The sequence below is a fragment of the Bubalus bubalis genome, chromosome 3 (assembly GCF_019923935.1).
Source record: "Bubalus bubalis isolate 160015118507 breed Murrah chromosome 3, NDDB_SH_1, whole genome shotgun sequence".
NCBI lineage: Eukaryota > Metazoa > Chordata > Mammalia > Artiodactyla > Bovidae > Bubalus > Bubalus bubalis.
In genome coordinates, this window is record NC_059159.1 from 20,331,725 (window position 1) to 20,348,063 (window position 16,339).

General features: G+C 59.3%; 2 protein-coding genes across 9 annotated transcripts; one reads left to right on the top strand and one right to left on the bottom strand.

The window, feature by feature from the left end:
* The first annotated feature begins 1,539 nt into the window (after positions 1–1,539).
* PLEKHH3 (pleckstrin homology, MyTH4 and FERM domain containing H3) lies at positions 1,540–10,328 on the top strand. Of its 5 annotated transcripts, none has more exons than XM_006055730.3 (13): positions 1,540–2,114; positions 4,082–4,137; positions 4,498–4,577; positions 4,677–4,868; positions 4,959–5,116; positions 5,229–5,349; positions 6,367–6,673; positions 7,284–7,491; positions 7,724–7,860; positions 8,143–8,275; positions 8,467–8,925; positions 9,216–9,407; positions 9,942–10,328. In XM_006055730.3, the coding sequence occupies exons 1-13, from the start codon at positions 1,953–1,955 to the stop codon at positions 10,113–10,115; spliced, it is 2,379 nt and encodes a 792-aa protein (XP_006055792.1). In that variant the 5' UTR covers positions 1,540–1,952; the 3' UTR covers positions 10,116–10,328. The 5 variants fall into 5 exon arrangements, 4 of the variants coding, with proteins under 4 accessions (XP_006055792.1, XP_006055791.1, XP_025135891.1 ...); XM_006055729.3 differs by having other exon boundaries at positions 7,724–7,851; XR_327331.3 differs by having other exon boundaries at positions 8,467–8,900; positions 9,942–10,079.
* On the bottom strand, positions 10,256–16,190 carry TUBG2 (tubulin gamma 2). Of its 4 annotated transcripts, none has more exons than XM_025280113.2 (12): positions 15,968–16,186; positions 15,533–15,645; positions 15,204–15,371; positions 14,834–14,902; positions 14,239–14,318; positions 13,703–13,829; positions 12,759–12,845; positions 12,512–12,661; positions 12,012–12,164; positions 11,767–11,928; positions 11,422–11,645; positions 10,256–11,010 (listed from the first exon to the last, which is right to left on the bottom strand). In XM_025280113.2, exons 1-11 carry the CDS (start codon positions 16,014–16,016, stop codon positions 11,448–11,450), a joined length of 1,356 nt encoding a protein of 451 aa, XP_025135898.1. In that variant the 5' UTR covers positions 16,017–16,186; the 3' UTR covers positions 10,256–11,010; positions 11,422–11,447. The 4 variants fall into 4 exon arrangements, 3 of the variants coding, with proteins under 3 accessions (XP_025135898.1, XP_044794873.1, XP_025135897.1); XR_006549444.1 differs by having other exon boundaries at positions 11,422–11,662; positions 15,968–16,190; XM_044938938.1 differs by lacking the exon at positions 10,256–11,010 and having other exon boundaries at positions 11,252–11,662; positions 15,968–16,190.
* Positions 16,191–16,339: the final 149 nt, after the last annotated feature.

Genomic DNA, 16,339 nt, shown 5'->3' on the forward strand with positions numbered 1-16,339 from the left:
AAAAGTAATCTAAAAAGTTGAGTCGGAGTTTTTCACCTTGGAGAAAATCCAAGGAGAGAATTCCAATTTGCAGATTTCCAAAGAGTGGTTATCACGGGTGAGGTGGGGGTGGGGGTGAAGCTATTCGTTTTCCTTCGGGACAGGCTCAGAGGAAAGACAACGGAAAGAACTTCCCTGCAGGCAAGGGTCTGGGATCCAGACAGGGAAATGAGTATATGGTTTCCATCCCGAAGAAGTCTCAGGGCAGGCCTCTCTCATCTGGGGCGAGGACAAGGCTGGGATGGCCTCTAGAGACATTGATTCCCAGTCTTTGTTTTACATAGTCAAGACACGCAGAATGGTGTCCACGTGCCACAACTCTCGCAGTTTAACATCCGGTCAGCAAAGCTGCCCTGACCACTGCAGCCAGGGGTCTGGGGACCCAGGGCAAGAAGGGCGGAGAGTGGCGGGGATGTCTCCAGGGAGGCGCTGGCCTGTCGTCCCTGCCCTGTCCCGCCCCGCCCAGCTCAGGCTAGGAGGTCTCGGAGCCTCCGGGGGCTGAGACTAAGAAGCACGGCCTCTCGGTACCAGGATCCAGGGAAGGCCCGGAGATGGCGCCGATCCTCAAAGGGTCCAAGCCACTGGGGGTCAACCTGGAACCCTCCATCGGAGCTCGCGGGAATCGCCGCTGAGTCAGCAACGCCCGCGCGCGCCCGCGGTCACTCTGGCCCCGCCCCTATGGCCCCGCCCCGTCCGCTTAGAGCCTCGGTTAACCCCTTCCTACCCAGAATCGCAGACTCGTCACCGGAGAAGCCTCCACTCCATTCGAAGACCACGGGATGCTCTAGAATCCCGTCACTCTACTCTCTCAACTGGAGTTCAGTGAGTTGTGCGCTCTAAATTAGATTTTATTTCGGGCCCTGGACTGCACTTTCCCGGAGTCTGCCTCAGTTTCTACACCTCAAAGAGGTGACTCAGATCGAGGAATCGGACTCTATCCACGGGCGGAGGGCTACACCTCTAGGGCTGTGCCTGGCGCAGGTAGCTAAGGCTCTTTCCTTTCTTAGGAAACCTGTGACGAGACAGCAGTCGGAGGGCAGCACTCAGAGCCTCCCTCTATGCCCTATGGGCACTTTGTTCTGCAAAGCTCTTGCCCAAGAGCACTTTTAATTTGTTGGTTGGTAAGCCAAGAGTTAAAACAAGAGCATGAAGGCGGGCTTCCGTGACGTCACTAGCAGTCCGCGTCTGACCTCAGAGGCGGGGGCGTGGCTAACATCACACTGCCCCCTCCCTCCCTATTCCCCGGCCCCTCCCCGCTGTCACCAAGCCAGGGGCACATGATGCAACCCGCCGCGGTTCAGTAGGTTGATTGGTGGCCGCGCCCGGCGCCAGGCACAGGGATTGGACAGAGGAGGCTGTGACGAAAACTGGACACAGCCCTGTAAAGAAGGGAGGAGAGAAAGAAGAGGGAGGGGGACCCGAAGAGGAGGGGGTTGGGGAGGCGGGGTCCCGGCACTGTGCTCGCGCCCCTAGCGCGCCAGTCCCCGGGCTGCAGGGAGCGCAGCGCGCGCGGCCCGGGCCCCGGCCACCGGACGCCCTACCGGACACGACCCTCCTTGGAGCTTGGACAACTGCCCACCTCGGACACTGCACCGGACACTGCCCCCCACAGGGCTGGACACTACAACGGACACTACTTCCCAGCTCCGGACATTGCTCCTGCCCCCCCACCCCCAGCCCTGGACGCTTCCCCCCCTCCCCCTCCGGGGGCCCAGACTCCGAGCCCCCTGCAGGCTCCAGCTAGCGACCCTCTGCACCCCAGCGCCAGACACCACCTTCTCCCACTCCCCCACTCCCTTTCCCTCCTCCCGCCTCATCTTTCTCCGGCTTGGGTCGGAGCCCCGCCAGTTTCCCCGACCCCCTGCAGCTCGGCCTCGGCTGCCCGCACCCCCATCCCGCGGCTGCTCGCCCGGATGCCTCTCCCCGGGGGATTGTGGTGGCTCCTCTGCTGCCGTCGAGGCTTTACTCTTCTGCACCGGGACTACGGGGACGGCGAGCTTAGCGGGGACGGGGACGAAGACGAGGACGAGGAGACCTTTGAGCTACGGACCCCGAGTCCAGCGGGCGGCGGGAGGGTAAGTCCCCGGGGGGTTTGGAGCCTTGTCTCAACCCCTCTCACTACAACCGGCCGTCAAGCCTAATCCTGCTCGACTCCAGCAAACGCCGTGTGGACTGGGTTCTCAGGAGATGTTTTTGCCTGGGGGCTCGAAGCCCCCGAGAGCTCCAGCAGCAGCCCGCCTTGGGATCTGCCTGTGGGCCTCGCGCTGCACGCTGGGCGCTGTCCACCTGCTGGGGGCCCTGAGGCAGGGGAGGTGTCACGCCTGGCCCGACCTGGCCCTGCCTCTCCCTTCCCCGCCGGGCCCGCGTCCCATCCCGTCTCCTTCCGCCTCCGCCAGCGCCGAGGAATGTGGCGAGGCCGGCTGGGCAGCTCGGACGCCTGGGTCCGCTCCGCTCCCAGTTCACGAGCGCAGGGAGCTGGGGCCAGATGCGGGAGTTCCCGCCGCGTGGACCTGGGCGAGGGGAAGCAGGTATCCTCAGATTGGGGTCCGTGGCGGGGGCTCCATGGAGAGGGAGCTGGGGGTCACAGCTCTCCGAGGACCCCTCATCATTACCCTGACACTCAGGACAGAACTCTTCGCCCTTCCTGGTGAAGCTCCTCGGGGATCCCTGAGGGAATGGTGAGAGACACTCGGCTCCGGGGTTTCGTCGAATCTTGCCATGGGGAAACTGAGGCTCTACTGATGCAGGAGATGATCATCCCCTGACGTCCCCTCTCTCATGCCCCTACACCCCAGCCACCAGACTCCGGGCAGCCAGACTCGTGTGCTGTGGCCTGGGTCAGGCTCCCATCCCCCGCTCAGGGGTCCCTAGCAGGCCCAGTGGCTCAGTGCCCGGGTGGGGCGGGCTGCGCCGCCGGGGCCGGCGCCAGCACCTGGCGGAGGCGGAGGGCGGATAAATATAGAGGGGGGGAGGGAGGGAAGCAGGGGACTGCGATTAGGGTAGTTGGTCTAAGAGAGGGGTCAGCACCTGCCCCTGCGGTGGTGTGGCTGAGAGCCCCTCTTGGCCCCCCCAGAAAATAAGAGGACCTGTGCCCCCGAAGGCTTCCAGCCTGGGCAGGGTCGGCTTTGTGAACCACTGCCATTGCCTCCCTCATGCTCCACCTCCACCCCCCTCCCCCCAGAGCTTGGGGACAGGTGTCCCTGGTCCCCCTCCCCCGCCTCCTGGCTTTAGCTGCCTGGTCGCAATGGGGACCCTGGCACAGTTCCTCCTGCCTGACCTGGCTCCTGGATGGGTTTTCAGCCTCTCTTAGACCCCAGTCTACAGTAGAAGTTCCAGGGCACAAAGGTGGGATGGGGGAGGGAGGGCAAAATCCTGGACTGCACCTTCCATGCAGAGTATTCTTCAGCCTGGCCTGAGCCCCAGCAAAAGGGCAGGGTCTCTACCTACCCCTGAGTTTCAGGAGTGTCTGTGGGAGGGGTTTAGAAGCTCTTGGAGAAACTCCTATACTGAAAGGGTTCCTCTTCCCTTCATTCACCTCCGTGCCTACCACCTGCCTGCCAGCCTGAACGCCCACCAGCCAAAGAAGGGAAGATGAGGAGGAGGGGGTGACTTCGAGTCTGCCAGAGCAAGAAAGGACTTCATCCACCACTCCCTTTTCAAAGATTGGGAAGCTAAGGCCCAAAGACTTTAGGGGCCTTGCCCAGGTTCCACAGCGAGTTAGTTTCTGACTGGAATTAATGGTTGAGCTGGTATTAGAACCCTGGTCTCCTGACTCTGCCTGGTGCTTTTTCTACTCTTCCCCAACCCCTGATTGCCTCTTGAATCAGAGACAAGGCGAGAGTCTTGGCTTCTTAGCTTGGGCTGTTGGCTAGAGACTGGTGGAAGGGGCAAGTCCAGTGGCTTCAGCTCGCTGGGTCAGTCACAGTCACCACCCCACGCCTTGATTCCTCAATTCCCTGAGCTGTGCTGTCCCAGAGCAGAAGCCACTGGCATCCTGCAAGGAGGGTTCTGAGCCTGAGGGATGCCCTGTCTGTTTCCCCAGGGCCCCCTAGATGTGACATTGACTCAGCCTATGAGGAGTGGGCCAGTCTCAGACAGGTGAGCCCAGCCCCTGCAGTCCCATGGTCTGGAGACCCCAGCCAGTTCCTGGGACCCCCATCCTCTCCTCCTTCCCTCCCGCGGTTGTGCAATAAGGGAGAGGCCTTACGCCCGGACGCTGTGGTTTGGCCAGGGTCCCGGGGGGCGGTCCGGCTGGGGGCGCGGGGAGGAAGGGGGGGTCCAGGCTATTTCTGGTTCGAGGTCAGAACGGCCCAGCGGTTCCCACAGCCTGGGGGAGGGGTGCCCAGCCGGGAGTAGGCACCCCTCGCGGCCTGCCTGGGGAGCCCTTAGAGAAGAGCCTCCTGGAGGCGGGGTGCAGGACCGGCAGGCTTGCCCAACCCTCGCTCCCCTCTTGCCCAGGCTGCAAAGCTGGGAGGAGACGCGGAGCCTCATCCCGGAGAAGGGGCCGTCTGAAGACGACCCAGATGTCGTCGTGAAAGGTGGGGATCCACCTCATACGCTCTAGAGGCCCCGATCCCAACCCTCCAGGGGATGATGTCTTATCCTGCTGATCCCCTTTCCCGCCTTTTCCCCTGAAGGTTGGCTGTACCGCGAGCCCCGAGGAGGAGGGGCGCGGCCCTGGTTGCCCCCGCGCCGAGCCTGGTTTGTGCTCACCCGGGACTCCCTGGACCAGTTCAGCAGCAGCGGGAAGGGGGCGAGGCGGCTCGGGAGCCTAGTGCTCACCAGCCTGTGCTCAGTGTTCGGCCCTGAGCGCAGACCCAAGGAGACCGGTGAGACCTCCTGGGGATTCTCCTACCTCCCCAGGCAGCTGCCCCAGGCAGCCCTGATTGCCCAACCCCCGTGGCCTCTCTTTCCCCCAGGTCTGTGGTCAGTGACCGTGAGTGGCCGGAAGCACAGCGTTCGGCTCTGCTCCCCTCGCCAGTCAGAGGCAGAGCGCTGGGGGGTGGCGCTGCGGGAAGTGATCGCCTCCAAGGCACCTCTGGAGACCCCCACCCAGCTGCTGCTCAGGGACATTCAGGTGCGAGAGAGAGAACTCTATGGAGAAAGAGGAGGGTGATGGACCCATAAGCTTTCCGGGTTCACGAGGGAGCTCCCTTCTCCATCATTGAGATCATTTCCCTGGCCTCTAGGAGAGTCGTGGGGATCCAGAAGCCGTGGCCCTTATTTACAGAAGAAACCCGATTCTGAGGCACACCAGTGGAGCCCTGTATGCCCCACTCCTGCCCCTGCCCTACGGAGTCACTGCCCCAGGTGAGTGGTGCCATGGCCCAAGTCCCTGGGATGGGGTCTCACTTGATAGGGATCTAGGAGTCCTCAGAGGACTAGCCCCTAGCCCCTCATTTTTCAAAGGATGAAGATGAAACAAGAAGCAGTGCAGACTGATACCCAGGGTAGAGGGGGAGGGAAGCCAGCACAGAAAATAAAGACCCCCTTTGACTGACTACCTTCTCTTTGGGTTTCATTCTGACTACCGATGTTCCTTCACGAGCTTTTACACACTCTCTCTTGTTCTTTCATTATACTCTCAACACCATGACATACTTCCTTTACAAGTGGTGGAAAAGCCACCACCTCAGGAGAATGCGCTGGCCTCGTTTAGCTGCACTTCTCCCCAAAAGGGTATAATGACAGGCCCAGGTTCTCAAGCTAGAGGAATAAGGGGAGCTGGGAGAAAAGCCTTGGTTTTCTGACTCTCAGTCCAACCTGTTTTCTGGCCCACAGTGATGACTCTCAGTACCTAAGTACAGAACCCACGGTTTGTGTCTTTTAGTCTATCCCTCCAAGTTACTAGGGCTTCCCTGGTGGCTCAGACGGTAAAGAATCAGCCTGCAATGTGGGAGACTTGGGTTCAATCCCTGGGTCGGGAAGATCCCCTGGAGAAGGGAACGGCTCCCCACTCCAGTATTCTGGCCTGGAGAATTCTATGGACAGAGGAGCCTGGCAGGCTACAGTCCATAGGGAAGCAAAGAGTCACTACATGGAGAAGCAAAGTTACACGACTGAGCGACTAACACTTTTTCCAAGTTACTAACTTGAAGCCTAGCCTTAGTGGGTCTAGAGGAGGAGATTCCCGGGAGGCAGGGGTTGAATTTGGCTCTGTGGGGACCATTGCTTTCCCTTCACTCTTCCTGTCCTTCGCACTCTCCCCTCCTTGCCACCCCTGTCCCCTTGTACTCCCTCCAACCTTCCCGCGGTTCAGGCCTTCCTCCCAGGGCCCGTCTTTGTTTCCCCTCTCCAAACCGTCCCTCCGCCCCCACCCTCCCTCAGGTCCCGGCTACGCGCCCTTGCGCGAGGAGGCCGTAAGGCTGTTCCTGGCGCTGCAGGCCCTGGAGGGGGCGCGGCGCCCCGGGCCCCTGATGCAGGGTGTGCTCCAGACCTGCCGGGACCTGCCCGCGCTCCGAGACGAACTCTTCCTGCAGCTGGCTAAGCAGACCTCGGGCCCCGCGGGGCCCCCCGGGCCGCCAGCAACCCAAGACCCCGCGGCCCTGCGGTACTGGCAGCTCCTCACTTGCATGAGCTGCACCTTCCGGCCAGGGGGAGCCGTACGGGGACACCTCCTTGGGCATCTGGAGAGGTGAGAGGGGAGGCGTGGGGGTAAGGCCAAGGCGAGGGAGCGGAGGGAGCTGGGAAAGAATGGCAGGCCATTCCAAAGGGTTTGGCAGATGGAGAACTTGGACCCAGAGAAGGGAAGGGACTTGCCCAAGGTCAGGGCCGCTGCTCCGGAGCGCAGTGCCTTTGTGGGAATCACAAGTTCATATCCCACTTGTGGGCGGAGGAATTACAAAAAAGCTCCCACTTTGAGCAGAAGAATTATTAAAAGGCTGTTTTTCCTCGGGGCTGATGCAGTCCAGTGCCAGGACTTTTAGGTTGGAAGGACGAATGCGGCTGGAGTTTGGATTTCAACCCAAAGGAGGAGCATGGAAATTTTGGGAAGTGGGAGAGGGCAGATAGGCTGCCAAGGGCCTTAGAAAGTAATTCAGCTCCTTACAGAGCGTGGGGGTGGGGTGGGGTGGGGTGGGGTGGTGTTTAGATTCAGAACAGCTGGTGGTGCTGCCTTCAAGGAACTTAGAGTTGGAGGGGAGGGAATCGGGCGAGGTGAAATAAAAGTCTGAGCTAAAAAGGCAATAGGGGGGAGGAGAAGGAAAGCCCTGGGAGCACTAACCCTCCAGTTGTCCTTAATCCAGGACTGAGCTGGCGCTCCCGGACTCGGAACTGGCGGAATATGCGCGCTTCATACGGAGAGCGCTGGGCCGGACGCGTGGCCGGGAGCTAGTGCCATCGCTGGCCGAGATTTCCGCGCTGAGCCGACGGCAGGAGTTGTTGTGCACCGTGCACTGTCCGGGGGCTGGTGCCTGCCCTGTGGCCATAGACTCCCACACCACGGCGGGAGAGGTAAGACCAGAGAGAACCCCGGAAACCTCAGCCTCCCAGCGTACTGTGCCTGGCTTTCCTGGTGCCGGGACCCTAGGTTTGCCGGAGTCTGAGAGTCATCAGTTGGGTAAGGGCTGCGTGTGGCGGGACTAAGAGACCTGAAAGATACCTCCAGGTGGACCCTTCCAGAAGTACTGGCAGGCCCCCTGCGTGGTCTGAGCCTGACTTTCCTCTTCTGCTCCCTGCCTTCCAGGTGGCTCGAGAGCTGGTGGGGCGGCTGGGCTTGACCCGGAGCCGTAATACATTCGCGCTGTACGAGCAGCGAGGGGCGCAGGAGCGAGCCCTGGCCGGGGGGACTCTCGTGGCCGACGTGCTCACCAGGTTTGAGAAGTAAATGTCCAGCCCCAGCCCTGCTCTCCGTTAGCCCATTGGCCTCTCTGCTTCGATCCATCCCTAAGTAAACGTTTACCGAGCGCTGGCCTCGGCGTGGTGAAGTTCACAGGCGGATTCCTGCCCGCCGGCGGTTTGCAGTTGGGCTTCGAGGCTCGCCTCCGCGGTCCACTCCGCCCGGGCAGGCCCCGCCCCCAAACATCTGGCCTCGCCTCTTTCCCTTGGGCTGCCGCCTGCGGGGCCCTGCTACCCGGCCGTATCGCTCCCTTCTTTTTTCTGCAGCTTGGCGGCGGAGGAAGCCGGGGTGGAGGACCCGCCGGACACCGGTTGGAGACTATGTCTGCGTCTTCACGGACCTCTGCACCCTGAGGGGCTGTCCCCAGACGGTCACGAACTGCCCTTCCTCTTTGAGCAGGCGAGGCTCTCCCGCACTCACGCCCGGGGGAGACCCCGTAGCCTGAACCCCTCCCTTTCTGGGCCTTCGCTTTTCAGCCTTGACAACCCCGGGGGAGGCGGTGCTCCAACCCAGACCTACAGTTCCGCACCCTAGGTGTCTTCGCGACGGTACCCGCGGCTCCCGTGCTGATGCCTGCTGCCTTCCCGTAGGCTCACGCTCTGCTGCTGCGAGGCCGGCCGCCCCCGCCCGACGACACGCTGCGCGCCCTGGCGGCGCTGCGCCTGCAGAGCCTGCACCGGGACTTCCCCCCGCGGGCGCCCCTGCCGCGCCTGGACCGCTTGCTGCCCACTCCGGCCCGGCCGCGTGAAGACCCTCCCCGCCCGGTGCCCAGGCCTCCCCCCTCCGCCGCCCTGCTGGCCGGGGCGATCTGGAGCCCCAGCCTGGCCAAGAGGCGGGCGGAGCGGGCCCGGCACGGCGGGGCCGGCCGCACGGCTGGAAGCGTGGCCCGCGAGGGAGGAGGTGGCGCCGGCAGGGCGGCTGCTGTGCTGGGAGGCTGGAAGCGGCTACGGGGCATGGGCCGAGCTGAGGCCATGGCTGCCTACCTGGCTCTGGCGGCGCAGTGTCCAGGGTTCGGCGCTGCTCGGTATGACGTTCTGGAGCTGAGCACGGTGAGGGGGAGAAGGGAGAGGGGGACTCTGGTGGCCCAAGCCCCACACCTTTGCCCCAGAGCCACAGGCCCCCGTTGTGGGTCACTGCGCTCCCTACACCCAGCACAGCTGCCCATCTCAAAGCCCAGGAATCACTGTCCCTGAGGCCCTCACTCTCTGGAGCTGTGGATCATGTGGGGGGTGGGAGGGACCAGGAAACCTCTTGCTCACAGCCATCTCCCTCCACCAAAAATAATGCAGCAGGGTCCCCCCTTTCCACCCTGACTCTGCCTGTCTGTCCACATCCACAGGAGCCTGGTGGGGGTGCTCCACAGAAGCTATGCCTGGGCCTGGGAGCCAAGGCCATGTCCCTCTCGCGGCCGGGTGAGACAGAGCCCATCCACAGCGTCAGCTATGGCCGTGTGGCCGCCTGCCAGCTAATGGGTCCCCACACCCTGGCCTTGAGGGTGGGAGAGAGCCAGCTCCTCCTGCAGAGTCCCCAGGTGAGTGGGAAGAGGGTGTAGAAGGAGGAAGGGAGGGAGAGGGTGTTAAAGATTTATGAAACATTGAGCATGGGTCAAGTATAGCCCTAGACCTTAGGGATCCCACAGTGATCAAAGACAAACTCGAGCTTACGTTAGTACTGGCCATCAGACACTAAACAAGGAATCAAAGACTGTTAAAGATAGTGACAAATGCTGTGAAGGCAAGGGTAGTCAGACAGGAAGTGACTGGAGGGGATCAGAGCATTAGGTAGGATGGTCAGGAAAAGCTACTCAACAACACCCAAAGGAGATCCTGGGACACAGCTTTCCAGGCAGAGGGACCTGCAAGTGCAAAGGTCCTGAGATGAGACTCGCCTTAGGATATCAGAGGAGCAGAAGTGTGATAGGCACAGAGTGAGGGAGAGTGGTGATGAGGAAGGAAAGGTTGAGGAGGGCAGCTCACATAAGGCCTTGGGAAGGAGCCTGGGGGGAGGATGAGACAAAGGAGAACTCATTGGCCCCTTTTGTACTCTGACCTCTGCCCTCTCTTAGGTGGAAGAGATCGTGCAGCTGGTGAATGCCTACTTGGCCAACCCCTCCCCCGAGAGGCCCAGCAGCAGCCCTCCTCCATGCCAAGACCTGCCAGACACCTCCCCTCCCAGCCAGCACCCAGGCCTGGATGAGCCCCAGGGACAGTCTGGCTGTTTGGGGCAGCTGCAGGACTGAGCTTGCCAAGAGGTCACGACCTCCCTCTTGCCTCCAGCCTGGATCTGGACTACTCTGAGATTTCAGGGAACCATGGACCCTTTTGGCCCTGCAGGGACAGGGCATACCCCACACGCAAGGGCTGCAATGGGTGCAGACAATTTTCTAGTTTGTTTCTTAATTTATTTGTAGAAGAGAAGCAAAAAAAAAAAAAAAAATCCTTATTTACACAAACCCTTCCTGTGGGAGTGTTGTCAGTGGGACAAGTTGGAGCCCCAGAGCTCAGAGCTCCACCCCCAGGGACGCCCACACTCCCAGGCTTTTACCAGCACTGAGAGGAGTCTGAACACCGCAGGGCTCCACCCTCCTTGACCTTCTAGATTTAACCTCCTCGTGGCCAGTATGCTGCCCTAGGGTAGTGGGTGGGGCAGGCAAGAGGGCAGTTTTGGAAGCTGGCAATTACTCATCCTTCTTCCATTGAGTGGCATAGGGGTGGCCTCTTGGCGTCCCTGAGGCCCAAGGACAGTGAGTCACCAGGACTGGCACTACCCAGTCCTACCCTGGTGTCCAGCTTCTGGGTCTTAGTTGGGACCATCTTTAATGTGCCTACTGCTTTGGGCCTGGAACAGAAGAAGCCTGGAGCAGGATCAGACCCAAGAACTTCTCTGGCACAGACAATGCATTGATCAGGATGGGCTCAGCTTTACTCCTGAGCTCTGTTACTGCTTTATCAGATCAAGCTGAATTGGGTTAACTCCTGAGGATCTAAATGCCTTGGGCCTGGGAATCCAGAGTCTTGGTTTTCTTGACTTGCTCAGAATGCTGCAGGCCTTCTTTTAGCAGCCTCCACAGCCTCTGCCCTGAGTGGAGGAGGCTGGGGCAATATGGGTAATGTAGATCCACCCTCGGGCAGGACCTTAGGCACAGAGGAGACAGCAGACATCAGTAACGCTGGCTCCAGTAAAACAGCCTGGTTCTAGGCAGGGATGCTCATGGAAACAATGGACACAGACCGGGACTACCTGGTAAGACTAGAGCAGGTAAAGCCTACCCTACCAACACATGCCTGGGAACTGTGAGGCACCACGGAGATCCTTTCATTGTCCCCCGTATTTGCCTACCAAGGCCTGACAGCTATTCACAGACCAAGGCCTGACTATATTCACAACTAAGCTTTATTACTTTATTAGAGCTAGATAAGCATATCAAGGGTGAAGGCGTCAAAAGGAAGAAGCAAGGCCCACTCTTGGGTTGGAGAAAAATCTAGAACCTTGTTGGTGAGGGGATTTTGGACCAGAGGAATCAAGTATGATGGGACTGTGCTTACTGTCCAGAGGGTGCAGTACGGAGGACTCACTGCTCCTGGGTGCCCCAGGAGATGTAGTCTGGTCGAGTGGCCGCATGGTACTCATCAATCAGCTCCTGTACGACCTCCCTGGACCTGTCCAGCTCGTCAAAGTTATCCTTAAAGATGTCCTCCTTCCGGAACTGCTCCAGGAAGGCCTCCCGCTTCCGCAGCTTGTCGTACTGCTGGCAGGAACTTTCAAAGAGCTGAAAAAGATAAAAATCTCCAGGATGGGAGCCAGGATGAGACAGGGGGTTGGACTGGATCTGGGGGAGAATGATGAAGGTGGAAAAGAGGGGCCAAAGCAGACCAGGCAGCCAGGCTCACCGAGGAGATGCTGGTGTGGTTGGCCATCATGAGCCCACTGACCCTGTGGGCAGAAGGCAGGTAGGGCGACTTCCTGGACAGGGCCACCTGGATGCTGGCGGGGCCCCAGGGGATGAAGTTGGCCAGCTTCCGTTCCCGGATCCTCTGCAGGCTCTTGTGGACCTGGGGTGGGCACAGGAATGGTGGTGGTAGCCTCTCCTCTACCCCTATGGGCTCCGGGGGTAGGACAAAGGGGCTTCACCTACCTGGGTGGGGTCCACCTCCCCCTGGATGATGTTGAGGATGGCGATGTAGCAGTGGTTGGTCTGGCGATCCCGGCCTGTGGACACCATCACGTTCTTGGGCTGCAGCAGTCGCCTCATGACATCCAGGACCGTGGTCTTTCTCACGCTGGCCACCTGAGGGGAGAGTGGCCACAGGGCAGCCCAGCACTCGGCACAATTGAGAGACGCATGGACAGAAAGCATGAGGCGACGCACAGCTCCATCAGACGCGGGGGAGCCTGGTCTCTCTGGGGAGTGTCCTTAGATTCAGGTCCTCACTGAGGGATCAGAGATCTCAGTCCCCTGAGCTCAGCTAATTCATGCCCTTGTGCAGAAGCATCAGCAGACTCCATATGGGGCCCTGCAGGGCGCCACAGGCAGGGGCAGAGGAGAGCAAGTCAGCCAGGAAGCAGGGCCTTCGGGTGCAGCAGAGAGAAGGGAAAAGCTGGTCAGGGCCTGCTGGGCCTGAGGGCTGCTCTTACCGACTGGTCCGTGGTGAGGGGGGTGTAACCAGTCATGAGGAAGTGGAGCCGTGGCGTGGGAATGAGCGAGGCGATGAGGCCGATGAGGTCGTTGTTCATGTAGCCGGGGTAGCGCAGGGTGGTGGTGCTGGCTGACATGATGGTGGACACCTGGGGACAGGGTGCCGGGTCATGGGCCTTGTCCTGGGGGCCTCCCTTCCCTAGATGGTGCTTCGGAAAGGAGGGAGTCCAGGAGCGGGGGGCTCACCAGCTGGTTGATCTGGGAGAACGAGGGATTCTGGATGTGCAGGCGGTCTGTGGCGATCCGGTTCAGGGCTGTGTTGTCCAGCACCACCTGGGGGGGACAGAAGAGGGTCACAGCACCTTTTTGAGGAGAAAGGGGGCAGAGAAATAGGTTATTAGCTTAGTCCCCCTCTAAACTCCAAAACTAGGAAGTAGGTGTGTTCATTTAAAGGGCAAGTACTGTCTCTGGGAAATCAGGAGACACTTTTCTACCATCCAGTGCATTAGAGAAATATTTGACTGTCCAACATGTGCCATGCATGGTACCTGGCTCTGGAGAAACCATACAGAGTAAAATAGGCATGGTCTTCCCCCTCACCAGGTCTATAGTCTAGAGCAGCAGTCTCCAACTTTACCCGTTTTGTGGAAGACGATTTTTCCATGGACCGGGGTAGGAGTGGGGTTTCAGGATGATTCAAGTGCATTACATTTATTGTGCACTTTATTTCTATTATTATTACATCAGCTTCACCTCAGATCATCAGGCATTAGATCCCAGAGGTTGGGGACCCCTGGTCTAGAGAAGGGAGACTGGCATTGAATATAAAACAACAGAAAAGTATAGTTACGCCTGAAATAAGCACAAAGGAATTTGACCTTGTCTGGGTGGTGAGGGAAGGTTTTGCTAAGAAAGTAACCATTAGGCTGAGAATGGAAACATGAGTAGGTATTAAAGAGGCTAAGTGGAGACATGTGGGAGGGGGGTGTTACTCACTTTGTTGAGAGTCCTGCTACCTAAAGGGACTATGAGAAGCTTGGGGTCAGGTTCTTATTTCATACTTTGGGCCACCAGGTATGGCTTTGTTGGTTGTCTGTTCTCTGGGCAAGGGCTTGGGAAGGGCAGAGTATAGGTGTCTTACTGGTTTGGGGAGGTAGGCCAAAGGCCCCACTTCCTCCTCCCATGCTCACCACACAGTCGGCGTTCTGGGTCAGCCTCTTGAGTGTGAGCAGTGAGTTGTAGGGCTGGACCACCACATCGCTCATTTCATCCTGGTTGGGAAACACTGAGTATGTCTGTACCAGCTTCTTGGGGTACCTGGGGGTGAGGAAGAGGGAAACGGGAAGGTAGCAGAGTGAATTGGAAGGACTCTCATCACTGCCCCTCTTTGTCTTCTCCAGGGATAACATGGGCCATTCCTTCCCAAGTGCCACCAAGGCCTTATACAAAAGGAGTGAGGGCAGAACTTTAGAGCCCAGAAGCCAAAACAGATAAACCTGAAGCATCAAACCTCCCTCCCTCCTAGGTCCTCTCCCCCACCTATGCAGACCCCCTGCTTCCTGGAAGTTATTGCTTCCAAGATGTTCCCTGGGAGGCCAGGCTCTGTTCCTACTTATAACTCGAGGGCAGTAGTAATAGGGCTTTCAGCCAAAAGAAAAAAGTGACAAAAGAAAAGACATTACCCAGGGAAACAGAGCTAATGTCCTCTTCCCAAACACAGGCTTACCTGTCATTCAATCGCTCCAAGAGGTAGGAGCCCAGGCCAGAACCGGTCCCCCCAGCGATGGAATGACACAGCACAAAGCCCTGCAGGGGAAGGAATGGAGAGGCAGTCTCCAGGGACCTGGGGGAGAGGCTTCAGGCTTGTCTCATGTCCCCCTCCCAACCCGCTCAAGTCTCAGGGCTTCCTCTATATCCATCCAGTGTGAGGTTCCTTGAGAAGGAAGGAGCTGATGCCACCCAGATTAGGATCTTCTTGAGGACACAAACTGAACCTTATTTACTTCACCATCTCACATCTGATACTCAATGAAAGAGTTATGAATTGAATTGTCCCCATCACACATCTGATCAGGCTCTTTGTGACCCCACGGATGTTAGCCCATCAGGATCCTCTGTCCATGGAATTCTCCAGGCAACAATACTGGAGTGGGTTGCCATTCCTTTCTCCAGGGGATCTTCACAACCCAGGGATTTGAACCTGGGTCTCCTGCATTGCAGGCTGATTCCTTATCATCTGAGCCACCAGGGGGGCTACCTCCTGACTTTCCCCAGCACTTCTCAGCTTCCTCCCTCCTCTCCCCTAAAGAGCCAAACCTCACCTCTAGGCTGTCACTTCCATCTGCTTCTCGGTCTATGATGTCAAAGATATCTTCATGGATTTTCTCACCCTGTATAGAGACATGAGGAGGGAGGAGACATCTATAGAGACATGAGGATGACGTTTCTGGAGAGCATCTCTTTTCAGCACCAGTAACTCTACCTTGGGACACTGCTGACACCTCAAGCAGAGCCCCGACTGTGGCCCTCACCCCAGAAATGCTACTTTGCATAAACTTCTCTGTGTCTGTCCCTCTTATCAGGGTAGTCCCCTGTCTCTTACTGTCAGTACGGTCTAATCACCAGACTGCTTGTGCTTGCCTTACCCCAGGAAGGGAACATCAAGAATCTCTGGGATGGCCACCTGGATACCTGGGAGAATCCGCTGGCCCAGTTGTTGCCAGCTCCTCCTCCATGCTCTGACAGGTATATGTTCTCTGGGTTGTAGAGTTTGGCATAGGGGGAGTTGAGGATGGAGTGGATCACCCTGGGCTCCAGGTCCAGCAGCACTGCCCTTGGGATGTAGTGTTCATCGTCCGCCTGTCAAGAGGAGTCCAGGAGGGGCCCAATCAGCTCGGACCTGCCCTCCTCCTTCAAACCAGCCGCCCTGGCTCCTCTGCCCAGTGGATTTCCCAGTACCCAAGCCCTTCCCTTCAGGCCTCCTGGGCCATTGCCAACCCTGGCTAAGTCGCTGGGGGCACCTGGTAGAAAAAGACGTCCTTGCGATCAGTGCCCTCGGTGGCGAACTCCTCCACAATGCCCTCGGGGCTGATACCATGCTCGGCGCACAGCTGCTTCCAGAACTCGAACCCAACTAGGGGATGGGGAGAGACGCCTGGGTCTGCTAAAGCCCTCTAGCAGAGGGCTCGGGAGCCCAGGGTGAGGCTCAGACACTGTCACACATTCAAGGGTGGGCCCAAGACGCCCGGGTCTGGGAACCGTGACAGCTCAGGGTTAGAGGCATGTCTCTCGTTCTGGGTGTCTGAGACCTGGTTCATCTTGCGCAGTAGGGCAGGGGGTTTGTGGAAGGGAAGCGGGGCGGGGGTGGGGCGGGGGTGTGGGAGGATGCCAAGCACTCGGGTGGGGCCCGAAGGGGCAGAACCGGAGACTAGCTGGGCCGGCTCTCGTTCGCTCACTCTGGTTGCCGCACTGGCCCAGCTGCAGGGTGATGATCTCCCGGGGCATCGCTCTTCAGATGAGGCCGCGTCAGCCTGGCCAGGCCCGGCGGGAGTCACGGCAGGGACGAACGCCTGGCAGCTGGGCGCGCAGGACGTGGGGAGCGCGCGCTCTCTTCTGCTTTTGACGCGGATGCTCGGTCTGCGCGTGTGCAGTGTGGGCCTCCTCTCGGCCGGCAGCCCGGGAGCCCAACCTGGGCATCATTTTCCCCCACAGCAGTTGCAGCTGGAATTCCGCACAGGCGCGGAGTGAGGCCACGCCCCCTCCTGCCCACCCGCCCCAGCTCTGCGCCTGCGCAGTGAGACGCGCCGGGCCGCGGGCAGTGACCGGGT

Coding starts and splice junctions, on each gene's coding strand:
- PLEKHH3 (XM_006055730.3), top strand. CDS start 1,953: ATGCCTCTCCCCGGGGGATTGTGGTGGCTCCTCTGCTGCCGTCGAGGC. Junction 2,115..4,081: donor GTCCAGCGGGCGGCGGGAGG/GTAAGTCCCCGG, acceptor CTGTTTCCCCAG/GGCCCCCTAGATGTGACATT. Junction 7,492..7,723: donor CCCACACCACGGCGGGAGAG/GTAAGACCAGAG, acceptor CCTGCCTTCCAG/GTGGCTCGAGAGCTGGTGGG.
- TUBG2 (XM_025280113.2), bottom strand. CDS start 16,016: ATGCCCCGGGAGATCATCACCCTGCAGCTGGGCCAGTGCGGCAACCAG. Junction 15,646..15,967: donor GGGCCAGTGCGGCAACCAGA/GTGAGCGAACGA, acceptor CCCATCCCCTAG/TTGGGTTCGAGTTCTGGAAG. Junction 12,846..13,702: donor CCCAGAACGCCGACTGTGTG/GTGAGCATGGGA, acceptor TGTCCCCCCCAG/GTGGTGCTGGACAACACAGC.